General features: G+C 37.9%; 1 protein-coding gene across 1 annotated transcript in view; it reads left to right on the forward strand.

Moving 5' to 3' along the window:
• Positions 1–15,903, forward strand: part of ITGA8 (integrin subunit alpha 8) — a gene marked incomplete at its 5' end in the record, with an annotated part of 204,220 nt that overhangs the window by 146,506 nt on the left and 41,811 nt on the right. Inside the window, 2 exons of the mRNA XM_021714558.1 lie at positions 5,781–5,886; positions 8,097–8,255. Coding sequence (XP_021570233.1) covers positions 5,781–5,886; positions 8,097–8,255 — 265 coding nt within the window. The remainder of the gene's footprint in view (positions 1–5,780; positions 5,887–8,096; positions 8,256–15,903) is intronic.

Genomic DNA, 15,903 nt, shown 5'->3' on the forward strand with positions numbered 1-15,903 from the left:
TTGCTGAAAAGTATTATATTGTATGGATGCCAATGAGTCATCCATTCACCAGTTGGTGAAAATTTGGGCCATATCCTGTGTGAGGCTATTAAGAATAAAGCTGCTACAAGCATTCACATCCAGGTGTTTATTAGGACATTTATTTTCATAAATGGAGTTACTGAGTTATATGGTAAGTGTATGTTTATTAGAGCCTGTTGAACTGTAATCCAGAAAGACCATGCAATTTCCATTCTGTGTTCCCACCAGCAATGTAGGAGATGTGCTTTATGTTTATTTGTATTTAGTCTTTCCAGTACATGTGTAATGCGTCTCACTGAGTTTTTAATTTTAATTTATTCAATGACTAGTTACACTGAGCATCTTTTCAGTGCTCATTTGCAATCAATATCTTATTTTTGGTGAAGTAACTCTTTAAATCTTTTACCTATTTATTATTGGGTTGTTCGTCTTCTTGTTACTGAGTTGTAAAAGTTCTTTATGAGCCGGGCTCGGTGGCTCAGCCTGTAATCCTGCGCCTTTGGGAGGCTGAGGTGAGTGAATTGCCTGAGCCCGCGGGTTCGAGACCCGCCTGGGCAGCGAGACCTCATCTTTACAATAAATTAAAAAAAAAAAAAAAATCAGCCGGGCGTGGTAGCGCATGCCTGTAATTCCAGCTACTTGGAAGGCTGAGGCGGAAGGATCGCCGGAGCCCAGCAGGTCGAGGCAGCGGTGGCCGGGAGCGGCCACTACACTCCAGTCTGGGTGACAGAGTGAGACTCCAACTCAAAAAAAAAAAAAAGTTCTTTATGTATTCTGGATACAAAATTATTTATCAGATACGTGTCCTGCTATTATTTTCTTCCAGTCTATGCTTCAGCTATGTATTTTCTTACCAATGACACTAAAGAGCAAAAGTCTGAAGTTTTGATAAAATCCAGTTGATTAATTGTTATGACTTATGTTCTTTGTGTCCTATCTGAGAAATATATGCCTTTCCAAAGTCACAAAGATTTCATCTTGTGTTTTGTTCTAGATGTTTCATAATTTTAGGTTTTACACTTAGGTCTATGATTAACTTTAGGTTAATTTTTGTATCTAGCTTGAGGTAAGGGCCGAGGTTTACTTTTGCATATGAATATCAGTGCCATTTGTTGCAAAGACCATCCTTTTCTTATTGGATTACTTTGCAACCTTTGTTGAAAATCAGTTGTTCGTATGTGAGGGTCTATTTCTGGATTTCCTATTCTACTTAATCTATCTACATTTATACCACATCTTGAAATTCAGGAGTGCATTCTGAGATTTTGGCACGCTCACTTTTAAGTACTAATAGCTTTTATGTTTGTTGATTTCCTAAGATTTTTTGGGGGGAATTTTTAGCAGAATATGTGATCAGTTTTTTTTCAAATACTGTTTTTTTGGGCCTAACAATATGATTAAGTGGTTTTCCTTTTTTGTCTGTTAAAGTGGTGAATTGATTGATTTTTGTTTTTGAATCTTAAACCTAATTTGACTCTAGAGGAGAAGCACATGTAGTCATGACAATTATCCTTTTTATATCTTCTGGGATTCAACTTGTATAATTTTTTTAGTGACATTTACATCTATGTTCATAAGACATATGGATCTGTAGTTTTCACAAGATGTTTTTTTCTGGTTTGGATATCAGGGGAATGCTAGCCCCATAAAATGAATTGGAACTATTCCTTCATTTGCTCTATTTTCTGGAAAAGTTTGTACAGAACCATATTATTTATTCCTTGAATATTTGGTAAAATCCACCAGTGAAGCCATCTTAAGTCTGGAGTTTTTGGTAGGAAGATTTTAAACAATTTCATTTCATTCTTAGATATAAGGCTATTCATATGACCTATTTCTACTTAATGGGCTTTGGTAGTTTGACATTCAAGGAATTTGTCTGTTTCATTTGTTACATATTGTAGGCATGAAATTAATATTCTCTCGTTTTCCTTTTAATGCTTGTAGGACTTACAGTGATTTTCCCTTCATAATTCTCGATATTGGCAATTTGTATCTTCCCCTCTTTCTTTCTTTCTCTCTTTCTTACTCTCTCTTATTTCTTTCTTTCTTTTTCTATAAGTCTGGCTAAAGTATAGTGATCTTTACAAATAACCAGTTTTCAGTTTCATTAATTTTTGTTTTATTTTCTTTGTTTGTTTTTGCTTTTGCTTTTGTTTCCTATTCCATTGGTTTTGGCTTTTCTTGCTATTTCCTTCCCTCCACTTACTTTGAATTTGATTTTCTCTTTATCTAGTTCCTCTATGTACAAACTCTGCCACTGACTTGAGAGTTCTCTTCTTTTCTTTCATAAGCATTTAGTGCTATAAATTTTCCTCTAAGGAAATGCTTTAGCTCCATACCAAAATGGCGATCTGTGGGGTGTTCATTAAACTCAGCTCAAAATATTTTCTAATTTCCCTTGTGATTGCTTCTCTAAGTCATAAGTTGACTCATGGAAAGTGATCTGATTTATAGGTATTTGGAGCTAATCTAGATGTTTCATTTTTTATTTATAATTTAATTCTTCTGTATCTCTCAATGAGAAAAACACTATTTTTAAAAATCAGAGAAGAAAACACAAGTGTTATTTTTTACTATCTTATTTTTATATCTTTTTAAAACTTACAACTAGTGTATGTGAACTTTTGTCTCCTTCTTGAAGCTTAGTGTATCTCAGTTTTGCCAGCCAAAGATAAGTTGATACTGTTTCTTAATTCCAAAATAAATTTAAAATTGGGAAATGTTTTTATTTGTTAAGATATAAATCAGCCGGGCTCAGTAGCTCAGCCTGTAATCCCGCGCTTTGGGAGGCTGAGGTGAGTGGATTGCCTGAGCCCACGGATTCGAGACCCGCCTGGGCATCTTGACGAGACCTCATCTCTACAATAAATCAAAAAATTAGTCGGGCATGGTGGCACGTGCCTGTAGTTCCAGCTACTTGGAAGGCTGAGGCAGAAGAATCGCCAGAGCCCAGCAGGTCGAGGCTGCAGTGGCCGGGAGCAGCCACTGCACTCCAGTCTGGGAGACAGAGTGAGACTCCAACTCAAAAAAAAAAAAGATATAAATCAATCTAGGGCAGCTAAGTGCCTAATGTAACATTCTTTATTCTCACATACCCATTTTATGAGGTTAATATTTTCAAATGTATTTCTACCATCACTTACAGAAAAAAAAAAGAAAAATAGGAAATTTCTATTCATTTTTTCCAATAATTAAAACAGGTAATTAAAAATTTTTTTCACATGGGTGCACTTATTTTAATTACTAGAATAACATCCAACAATTGACCACAATTTATTCTCTAAAATAGTGTTAAGCTTAGCTGTTTTACATAGTAAAACTCTTTCCTCCAAAAATCCAGCAAAAATATTGGTTTCAGTGTTTAATTCTTCAGTGAACAAACAGCTACTGTGTTGAAAATTTTCCATGTTCAGACTTCAGGAAAATCTAATTTTCTTTTTGGCCAATGGTGTTTATTCTGATGTATTTTATCATGCCCTATCGTAGACCATTTTTTAAAATGTATTGTTATTTTTATAATTAAAACAACTACAATGGATTTACTTATTTGGGGGAAAAAATAATGAGAACTGTTCCACTTGTTTCAAAGTTAGAGAACATCAACATTGCCTTAAAACAGATGTACATACTGTTTATTGGTATTGGTATTCAATTTATCGTAGGTCTGTAAGAAGTAAATGTGGTCACAAAAGGAAGTACCACATATACTGAGTAATATATGTAATTTTTAAAAAGAATAATAATACTTACCTGGCTGGGAAGTTACCATGATCACGAAGGTGGTTTTCCCAGGGCAAGGCTTATCCGTTGCACTCTGGATGTGCTGACCCCTACGATTTCCCCAAATATGGGAAACTCAACTGCATAATTTGTGGTAGTGGGGGACTGCATTCGTGCTCTCCCCTGGGGAAAAAAAGTGTAATGAAATTGCATACTTTGTAAAATAGTCAGGATTGAATGGGTATATTAAGAGGGGCTATACTCATGAGTATCTGTGGTCTGCATAGGATACTGCCTGCCACATTGTCCTAAGTAATAAATAGTCTTTGCTGCTGTTTGGATTTAAATGAGTTTGAAAGCAAGCTTATAAAAATAGAATTCACACTATACTACCAGCACCTCAGATCTGAACTTCCTGATAGCATATAGACCTGAACTTATCAAAAATCTAATTCCATTGTTCCAGACAAAACAAAAAAAGCCCTTCATTACAGAAAAAGGAAATTGAAGTTTACACCAAACCTGTCTATAAATGTTTATAGCAACTTTGTTTATAATAGTCCTGAACTGCAAACAACCCACACGTTCTTCAGTGGGTGAATGGTTAAACAAACTGTGGTACATCCAATCCACAGAATATCACGTAACAATAAAAAGGAATGATCTACTGACGGTTGCAACAACCTGGATGACTCTTCAGAGAATTATGCAGAGTGAAAAAAAGCCATTCCCAAAAGATTACATACTGCATGACTCCACTGATGTAACATTCTTGAAACGACAGAGTTATAGAAAGAAAGGATTTCTTAGCTGCCAAGAGATATGAAGGGGACAAGGCAGAGAGAATCTTTGTGGTGATAGAATGTCACTAAAAGTGACATACTACATCAATGTCAATATTCTGACTGTGACATTACATTACAATGTCACATTTTTGTTTTGCAAAATGTTACTATTGGGGGGAACTGCTAAATGGTACCTCGAATCTCGCTATACTATTTCCTATATCTATATGTGAATTTACAATTATCTCAAAATAAAGTTAATTTTTTAAAAAATCTTGGCTGGGCACAATGGCTCACACCCGTAATTCCAGCACGTTGAAAGGCCAAGGCAGGAGGAATGCTTGAGCCCAGGAATTCGAGATCTGCCCAGACAAAACAGTGAGACCTCATCTCTACAAAAATTTTTTTAAAAATTAGCCAGGCATGGTGGTACTGCCTGTAACCCCAGCTACTCAGGAGGCTGAGGCAGAAGGATCACCTGAGCCCAGGAAGTTGAGGCTTTTGTAAACTTTTATCTCACCACTGCACTCCAGCCTGAGACAAAGTGAGACTTTGACACAAAAAAATAAAAACTAAAAATAAACTAAAGAGCCTTATTTCTTGCTTCCTCCAAATCTCTTCCTAATGCTCATTATTACCATTGACTATCTCCCAATCTTTTTACCTGCGGATCTTTATGGAATCTCACTCTATTCTCCATCTTAGAAGGGATGGTTAATCAGTAAGTATTGTTAGATTACTACACTGGCTGTTCATTCTAGGGACACTGGTTGATTATATTTTTTCTTCCTTTTTTGCTTCCTTCTTTCTAAAAAAATTTGACTTTGAAAGCTATGAACAGTGTTGCACTGATTTAGTGGACATCTTAGAGAGTCGTTCTTCCTCGTGGTTTCCCCCGATTTGAGTCTATCTTTGATGAGTTAACTGAATGTGTGCATTCAATTATCCACCTCCACTCAAGAATGCGCTCCACTCTGCCCCTGGTGCCCACAAGATGAGATGCTGTGAAATAGTCAACCTGTAGCCTAGAGGCCAATAATTAAGAGCCTAGGGAGATGTTTCGGGTCCTTCACTGTCTATCATTTTAGTCACTTTGCTGGAGATCGCTTTCAATATTTTTTCCATGTGGGAAATATCTACTCAAACAGATTGAAAGCCTCTTTTTCCTTCTGCTGTCAAGGTCCAGGACACTGGTGAAATGTTCGTCGCCTGGGCCATCATTGGCAATTAACATGATATTTCCTATTTCAGAGTATCCCACCCTCCGCAGATTGTTCTGCCCATTCACAACTGGGAACCGGAAGAGGAGCCCCACAAAGAGGAGGAAGTTGGACCATTAGTGGAACATATTTATGAGGTAGTAATTGTCTGTGTTAACATTTGTGTTAAGGATGTATCCTTAAGCTCTGTGCTAATAAACTCTGCATCGCATTTTAAAAGACACCCAGCTGAGGTCTGAGCTTTGTCTACTGCCTAGATCCCTGCTGTGATGGGGGAGGTATGCTTTAAGAACCCCAGATATGATCACTTGCTCCTTAGTGTCGGTGGTGAGAAACGTTTTATCTTGTTATTGTTCCTTTTTTAATGTTTTTATTTCCTCTCTTTTAATTATTGGACAACTTTAGCATAAAAATGGATAACTCCCTAGACTTGATTTCATTTCTTCCTACGTTTTCAGATATTCTTAAAACCCACTAATCTCTTAAACAGAAAGTCACCAACTAGAAGGTACCAGATGGAAAATTTTATAAATTATTCACTATTGTTCCAAAAACGTACATATGATATATGAGATGGGTGGTTGGTAGATAGATAATAATAATTTTACTTTTTAATCAAATAACTCGAATTAGAAATGAATAACTTATTCTGAGATTTGAAATAGTCTGTTGCTTAGTAAATGTATATTCAAGAAACAAACAAGTAATGCATGAAAAGGACCTGATGTTGTTTACCCATTTCAAGTGTTAAATTGTGAACAGGGAAAGGGTTTGTTGGTATGTCAACTGAAATAATTACATTATTTACAGTTAGAAACTAACATGTAGTAAAGGGTTAGTTTCGTAGTTGTTCCGGTTTTTGTTTTGTTTTGCTGTTTAAAATAAAGTCAATGCTATCAGTAAAGAACGGTTATTTCTATTCATTTTCAAGGGACCCAGGAATGGAATTTTGGTAAAACTATGTTCCAAGGCATTTTCTGTTTGTGGTTCCTTCTCGATTAATGCCTTCTGTTCCTTTCCTATACAACTCATGATACTAATCTAGTAATTCTAACTATGACTTTCATCTCAAGCTGCAAGGGACATGAATAACATCCTCCAAGATTAACAATAAAGCTTTTTCAAAACTGATGAGCTGTTTACAAACGTGGAGAAGAAGCCTCAAATTCTGGGCAGTATCAACATGAAAACTTCTGTCATCTGCCCAACCTGCAGCTCAGAGTCAGAAGCCCTTTCCAAAGCTGGATCAAAGCTTTGCCTCAAGCTCTTTTGATAGCCAAAGGATAATACAGTCTCCTAGGCCATTCGGATTAAGAACCTCACAGGAGGAAGAAAAAAAAAAGCTGTTCAATAATTTATTACAGCATGTATGCTGGTTTCTGCTCAAGAATGGTGACACTTTAAAGTTTGAAAACATATTCAGACTTATTCTCAAGGCAGCCTGCTTCTGATCGTAGCATGAATGGATCATAAACGTTTAGGGTAATTGCCAGTCATGCTAAAAGCAATCATCAGATGTATTTACACACTAATCCCATGTCTCAAAATATACTACACCAGTGGTTGCCATGCTTCGTAGATAATGCGAATAAAATTGGACACTTAAGCCAAAACGCTTATTTTATAGGTCATTATAATTGTCAGAACTGTGAGGAAAAAGAAAAAGAGAGTTAGGAAAAGACAGAATCACTGTTAACTTTAGAGTAAATTTTTTAAACTATAATAAATTTAAGTGTTCTTAATGTTTGGGCAAACAATTTTGTGTTGTCTGAGTATAAGATTCATGTGTTAAAATATTCATCCCTTTACAAGATGTGGCCTGCCTTTCCTTGAGATTTGCTGATTGAAACAGAAGGAGCTCAACTTAGAAACGCGCACTTGGAATGAACTGTGGTGAGCCTGGACCGCCTTTGGCACTTGATGGATGGACATTCCTCTAGAGGGTGAAAGAGAGTGCGTCGCATATGGTTGCAATTGACAAGTCAGTAGTCAAGAAAGAGGAGGCAGATTTCAGTGTAAAGAAAGACTCACTAAGCTTTGAAAGCATATCATTAAAATTTCATCTTTAGCACTAAAGTAAGGATCGCAATTCTCAGACATGGCCCATAGGGTCCTTGATAAGGAAATCGACTCTCAGAGTTCTATGGATTGAAGAGTCTTTTCTGAAAGTCGGCACATCACACTTTTTGTTGTAGAGACTCTTTTCTTGTGTCCCACAGTCATAGCCCAGATGATTTGAAACCAGTAACACATGCTTTTTAAAACAGGTGCAGAGTATATGAAGTTTGAGTTCATCTTCCTGCTTTGTGCTGTATTATTATATCACATGTCACTTACTTGCCTGCAGCTACACAATATTGGACCAAGTACCATCAGTGACACCATTCTGGAAGTGGGCTGGCCATTCTCTGCTCGGGATGAATTTCTTCTCTATATTTTTCATATCCAAACTCTGGGGCCTCTGCAGTGTAAAACAAATCCTGACATCAACCCACAGGATATAAAGGTAAGAGAGCCTGGTCTAACCAGTGGCTTTTGGTTTTTTTTTTTACTGTATGGAAAAAATAAAAATGGTAGCTTGTTCATAAAAAAAAAAGAGTGACATAATTATAAGTTGCTTAAGTGATTATTGATCAGACCTTTTATTTTAGCTTTATAGTTAAAACGTCAAACCTAATTTAAAACATCACTTCTAGAAAACTTCAATTTCTCTTAGTTTTATTGCTCATGGTGACTTTGTCATTTATTTATCCTGTCTCAATATGCACCTTTTTCATATAGTTCGATTAACAGCACAGCCAAACCAAAATCATAAATCGACATGGCTTGTCTGGAAGAATTAGTACAAAATGCTATTTTTAAAGTCTCTTTGGCCTATTGCCAAAAGACATGAGGATCTTTGCCAAAACACGCTCACCCAGCTGTTGCCAATAGCAAGTGGTGAAATGTGATAATTTGCCAAGAGTCATCTCCGTGTCCCAGGAACCCCCAGATTGTAACATTCAAGACCCCATTCTTTACTGAGGCTTATAGAGAAGCCTAGAACGGTGTTTCTTCAAGTGCATCCCTGGGGGGTCTGCTGACATTCAAGGTCTGGAGTTGAACCCACGATTCTAGCTCCCTGCAAGCTCCCACCTCCTGCCCACAGTGTTGATCTACAGGCTACACTTTTATTGACAAGGGGCTCAAGTGTCCAGAGGCTTATCCCCTCCAAATTAAGATCCAAATTTGGCTTTAAGTTCCTTCTGGAAGGGAAAGAAATGAATTAGCATAAGCCCTTGAAAATGGCACATTTGTCTGAAAACAAAAACAAAACCTTGTTGTCAGATGTTGTCTTCGGAAGAGGACTGCACTTAACAACAAGCACTCTCTTAGTAGCTGTGAAGACACAGTGTCTCTGTTAGAAACGGTGCGAGGGAGGGCTTCATGGAATCCTGACCTAACCATCCGGGACACAGCAGGCCTGCATCTGCCCTACCCTCAGCCAGTGGCAGTGGGTCATTGCCAATTATGAAAGGCTTTCTTTCTCAGCCCAACTTGCCTTCTCTTCCAAGAGAGGAAGACGGAAAGGAGGTTCAAGAGCAAAGGTCTTTTGGGGCCACAAGCCTCCTTAACACAGAAATAATAAATAAGGCCACTTGTATTACACAAAAATTATTTAAAATACTTCCTTCCTGGAATTTTTTTTCTCACTTCCTCTTTTCTCTTCATTGAGAAGATTTAATGTCTTTGAGGACAGTCACTTATTATAAGATAACATCTTGAAATGCACACGTGTAACGTTGAAGTCATTGAAGCATTCTCATATCCTGTTCTGTATTTAACATACATTTCAGTCATAGATTCTCGCAGCATATGGTGAAGCAGAGGCTTCTAACTCTGTTCAAGGGTAATGTTTAGTTTATATCTGACACTATTTATTGATGTTTGTGTGTATTATGTAACGTGTTTAATGTACACCCTGTTGGTTGTGAGTTATTTGTTTCTTTGTGGCAATTAACAATCATTTACGGTGACGAGGACAGTGCTAATAGATGATTTGCCTTGAATGTTGACAGATTCATGCAAACTGAGTGATAGTATATATTAAGCACCTGGCATTCCCAGCTGCCAACATTTTTTGTTTTTGTTTTTTTGAGTTGGAGTCTCACTCTATTGCCCAGGCTGGTGTGTAGTGACACGCTCACGGCCACTGCAGCCTCGACCTGCTGGGCTCCGGTGAGCCTTCTACCTCAGCCTTCCAAGTAACCAGAACTACAGAAATGTGCCACCACACCCAGCTAGTTTTTTTATTTATTGTAGAGATGAGGTCTCACCATGTTGCTCAGGCTGGTCTCAAACCCATGGGCTTAGGCAATCCTCTCACCTTGACCTCCCAAAGTGCTGGGATTATAGGCATGAGCCACCGCACCCAGCCTTTTAACGTATTCTTCAAAGTATAGGCTTTGACTAAAAGTCTGATCTAAGTGAATACATTTAAAAATAAAACTTAATTATGCTCATTTTTTGAAAACTCTCAATTTGTGGAAGTTAAATATGAGATTGGAAGACAATATGAAGTAATAGCTCCCTAAAATAACTAATTATAATAATGTAGGAATTCTTGAAATCCTGGATGTATGGAAAAGTTAAAATATTGTTATTTGTAGGTTCTCAAAAACTTTGGCCTATGTTTAATACATGCTCCAGAGAATCTAAAAGAGTTTTTTATCACTAAGTAGATTTTAAAAATTGATAATGAGTATATTTTAATCAGTGGCTATAAACAATTGAGAGTATTTGAAAGTTATTTTCCTCTTAAGATAGTGAATAATTTCTTACTAGTAACTTAGTTAACAATGTATTTCTTTCTAGAGAATGAAAATACAGCCTATTCTCTGCCTTCAGTATGAGTTGGAAATTAGTGAGAAACATATTATTTTTTGCCTGTTGTCTTCAACAGAATATATCTGATACACTTTAGTGTTAATATCAATTTTAGATTCAAATTAGCATCAAAGCAAATTGCTAGGTTTTATTATTATTATTATTATTTGAGAGAAGGATTTGTCGAGAGGATAGAAAAGCTCTCACAGTGGGAGGGTACCCAAAGGGGTTGCCCGGTTTTGTTTTGCTTTTCAACCATAAGATAGCCAAGCACAGTGGCACACACCTGTAGTCCCAGCTACTCAGGAGGCTGAAGTGGGAGGATTGCTTGAGTTCAGGATTTTAAAGATGCAGTGAGCTATGATCATGCCACTGCACTTCAGCCTGAGCAACATAGCAAGATCTTGTCTTTTAAAAATATTATAGAGTTTTATTTTTAGTAAGAAGCAGAGAGAAAGAGAGGGTACATTTAGTAAAAGGCATAGGAAGGCAGAAAGATATTTGTAGAGGCAAGAATTCAATTCCACTATTCAGTCTTACTTAGCCACCAAGTGAACTGAGGTACAATTCCTTACTACTTGATTCTACAGTTTCTTTATAAGAGCATTTGCAAGCAGTTCATGTCCGTTAGTCCTTCTGCCTTTCTAAGGATGCTCCGGTCCCCACTAGACTAGCCCCCAAAATGTCAGAGGCCAACCGTGGACCTGTCAGAGAGGAGCTCCCACTCCAACTTTCTTAAGTTGAGGGATTACACAGTCCCTTCACTGTTTCCTCCTCAGTCATTCAGTTGACTTCCTGATGCAAAACCCCTTCCTCTCATGTTCAGGTACACTTGTTAGTCAACGTCTCTCTTCCTTATGGATTCTCGTTTTTGCCACTGGAAAGAGCTCTCTCCTTCACTGCCTCTTCCCAAGCCCTCACTGATCTGTCTGCAAACTTGCCTGTGGAAAAGAAACCAGATTTCCTAAGAAGGATTTTCTAGGTTACTCACTCCAAGGAATCAATGCCACGAACTCTAAAGCCTTTGAAATTCCCCAGGTATCTCCTGACGATCTCTATAAAACTTGCACATACTTTCTCATTCCCCTCTAATTAAGCCTATTTCCACCTAATTATCACCATTTTCTATAATGTACTTAACACATTGATTTTTTTTCTATTTTTTAAAACTACTCACATGGCAATCATCCTGGGCATTATTATTTTTACTATAGATATATGGTTTTATGGCATCAAAGCCATATTGAGGATTAAGTAGGGGTTTTGTTTTGTTTTGTTTTTGGTTGCTGTTGTTGCTTTTGTTTGTTTTTGTAGACTGGCTTGGGAACTGAAACACCATTTAAAACATCCTTTCTAAAGATCAACGCATTCTGACTGCCAAACATCTCGCCTAAAACCTTCTGAAATACAACCAGTATATAAATTGAATATACATTCCAAATACAGCATAAGCCTCAACAGTCTTCCCACATAAGCCTCAGTGTCCGATAAGGCCCAAACAGAGTTCAGTCTTTTTCATGATAGAAACTGGTAGATGGCAACCTCTTTCAGGTCCCCTCCCGCTATGGGAGCTTTTCTGTCTTCTTAATAAATCCTACTTTCAAAATAAAAAAGAACAGGAAAGAAACTGGTAGAGTTTGCTTCTCACACCAAGTTACCTTCATGTCCCCAAAGTTTGAGGAGGGGGATACTGACTATCTTTGTAAGCTGCCACCAGGGTCATCCTATAACCTATCGCTGCTTTAGGAAACGATGAGCAAATGTTCTCACCCATAACCACCTCACTTGTTGCCCAGACACAGAGCATCAGCAATGAGATTTGGTGGGGGGAGGCATGGGCAACCACTCACAAATGTGCGTCTAGAAGTTAGTGAGTTGTTCATGTCAATACCTCATGTCCGTCTTCTCTTGTTTTTTTGACATTGTTCAGACCTTAGAGTAGAAGGGAAGGAGGAATCAGGGGTAGGCAGTGGGATAGGTAAGGAAAGGTAAAGTGAGATATACTCCCCTCATTTCCTCCTCTGAGGAAATCAAGGCCTAGCTGAAGTCAGCATAAGGGTGTGGCCGTGTCTTGGGCTCATTCATTCCCACTCTCGCTTTTGCCTCCCAAAGACTTTTTGCCTTCTACTTTATCCAGTTCATTTATATCTTCTGTACACATCAGGGCATCACAGGGCACAGAGTCTCACATCCATAATCCCAGCTCTTTAGGAGGCCAGGACCAGAGGATTGCTTGAGCCCAGGAATATGAGACAAGCCTGGGGAACATAGTGAGACTTTGTCTCTACAAAAATCAAAAAATTAGGCTGGGCCTGGTGGTGTGCACCTGTAGTCCCAGCTACTTGGGAGGCTGAGGTGGAAGGATCACCTGAGCTCAGGAAGTTGAGGCTGTGGTAAGCTTAGATTGTGCCAACCGCACTACAGTCTGGGTGACAGAGTGAGACCCTGCTCAAAAAATAAACAAAAAACAACTTCAGAACATAAGCAGATGTCCAGGAAGGTTTGACCTCTAGGCTGCATGGTGTAAGTCAGAGGTAGGGGACTACAGTGTGGCGATTTCTTCACATTGTACCATCTAAAACATTTTGAGACATTCAGCCGTCTGCAGTATCCAGACCAATCCAATAAAGCTAATTTGTTCCAGATCCTTCTTGGAATAAAATTTTAGAGTTAAGTATTTCTCAACTAGGCTAAAGGCAGTCAAACCATTATTTCAAGCTACCAATTTTCTTATTTTAGTGGGCTTTATCCTAGGGTTTGGAGAGTCCAGCAAAGAGGCTGTGAAATGAGGTTGAAAAAGTAAACACTATTTAGGAACCAAAAGTTTCATAAAGAGTAAAGAATTTTTTTAAATTGGCAAGATTTCATAATGAACAGCCAAGTGTGAGATACTGAGGGAAGAGGCTACAGAATATGATACTGGACCCAGGAAAGGAAGACAGATAAGATGCCCAAATATAACCTGTGTTAAGACCATGATACGCCAATCTGGGCCTGAGTTCAAGAAAGAAAATCCTGAGGTAAAAATGGTCTGAAAGAGTCTATGGACTAGGAAGAACATAACATGAGAGAAAGCCAATGCTGTTTGTAAAAACTGCTAGAACCAAAGAGAACAGGAGGTTGCCACTGAGAACTGGTCTCCTGAACAAGACCAGTCCCACAGGAAGTCCAAATTACAATCAGATAGTCCAAGCATGAAAAGCAGAAACGCAGGAACAGTCTGTTCATTCAGGACTAAAGCCCTGCAAATAGTGTTTTAGAATTGGTGGGCCCACAGACAGTGGCTTGGCTTGACAAATTTGCATAGTTTTGTCTTATCCTTAAGAATACTTTCTTCCTTCAGAACTGCCTTTTCATTAATTCAGAATGCAGGCAACCTTGTTATTTCCTAGAACAACAGTTCTTGGTTCTCTCTCTGTCTACGTCCCTTTGCCACAGTGTCTGTCTCTCTCTCTCTCTCTCTCTCTCTCTCTCTCTCTCTCTCTCTCGTTAAAAATCAAGACAAGACATAAAAGAAAGAAGACGGTTTAGTATATCTTTACCATTAACTACCGATTTCTTTTTGGAATAATTTTGCAGGCCTTGAACATCAGAGCCACAATTTATGACATAACTAAAGCATTATTTAGAGCCATCATTTATGTCATAATTAAAGCATGTCTGTTACTTGCCTCTTTAATGCTCAAGCTTCTACTAGAAATTCTCCTTCTGGAAAGGAGAAGGTCTGATCAGGAGAGCAGTGCCCGATTTTAATTTTCTTCCTCTCTAATTGTGACATGTTAGTGACGACTGTGGCTTGCTCCCAGATCTGGGCTCTCCTTGCTACATTAACTTTCTCTCTCTTTCGAGAATGCTTCTTCTGATGGAAGAATTTCACTCACCTTTACTCTTAGGATTTGTAGTACCAATTCTCAACCACCAAAGAGAAAATAGACACTCTGGTATCCTTGTCCTCTCTTTGAAATGGTCTTTAATTTTGCATGCATCACTTAAAATGTAAAAACATCATGTTCAAAGACTAAGAAAAGCTTCAACATCATGCATAAAATGAGTAGATTCTTTTAGTTATGCTTTGCATGAATTTTTCAGGAGATTTTAAAAAGTGAGGTTTTTCATTTGCTACAAATCCTCAACATTTTTGTCTTAAAGAAAATGACATGGTGGACAGATCGCCTGGGCTTGTCTTCACTTAGGTTTAATCGTTGATGAAGACGTGCATGAGAGTAGTCTATCGTTACTTGCATGCCAGGAATACCTGAAATCCAAAGACAAATTACAAACAAGAAGAAGATGAAATGTGTTGCTTTTGTTTGGGGTTCTCAGTGTACTTACCTAATTTCATCCAACCCATTTCCTTAACTGCTGCATTTCTATTCTGGCTACACAGCATCTCTTTAACCCTAAATTTAAACCTATACCAGAGTGAAGAGTTTGGTAAAGAGTTATGAAAATGGAAAACTCTCATGAGGGTCAGATCCTGAGTAGCAGCTGGAGAAAGAAACATTTACTGACAATTACTTCCATATTATAGAAAGAAGCCATTTTCACTTGTTCTGAAGAAGATACTTTAGTGTTTATAACCAGCTTCTCATGGCATTTAACAAATTTTACTGGGAACTGAGTGCCTAACGTGGAACCTAAGAGCCCAGCCTCCTCCACCTCTGATAGAAAACCTCCACCTTTGGGTTCATGGGCAATTGTGGAAGAAACTTCAAATGTTCACTTAGATTATGGGCTTTTACTGTTGTATACATTTCTTAGATAACTTCTGTTTTGGTTTTATTTGTTTGTTTGTTGAAACAATTTTGAGAATTCCATTTGAGAAAACTAGTTTGCAGGCCTTTGAAAGACATTTTGAGTATGGTGTTTAAGAATGGCGTTCCCATATTTGTAAAACAGTGTTACAAATAGAAAGAGCCATGTTCTATCAACCCCTACCATGGGATGGGCTCGTTCTGTAGTTCAGAGTAAGCCTGGTGCTCTATTGAGAGACCACTTATAAGTTTTTGTGAATTATTATATACCCCAATAGGATGTGTCCTTTATTTGTAGACAAGTTACATCCTATGAAACCACACCAGAAGTTAAAGAGTTTTCTGTTCTTTAAGCTATTACTACTCCTATCACTGCTGCTGCTACTACTACTAATAGGCTGTAAACAATTCCCTAGTTCTTTCCAACACCCTTTCTCTGTAGTCTGGTTAACTATGGAGTTAACTTCTGTAACATAACTGTCAGTGGCCTATAAAAAAAGAAATCGCACATGATTCATCTCAAAGCAAAAACCA

This window comes from Carlito syrichta, unplaced genomic scaffold (assembly GCF_000164805.1).
Source record: "Carlito syrichta isolate Samal-C Ts95f unplaced genomic scaffold, Tarsius_syrichta-2.0.1 Scaffold305668, whole genome shotgun sequence".
Classification (NCBI taxonomy): Eukaryota; Metazoa; Chordata; class Mammalia; order Primates; family Tarsiidae; genus Carlito; species Carlito syrichta.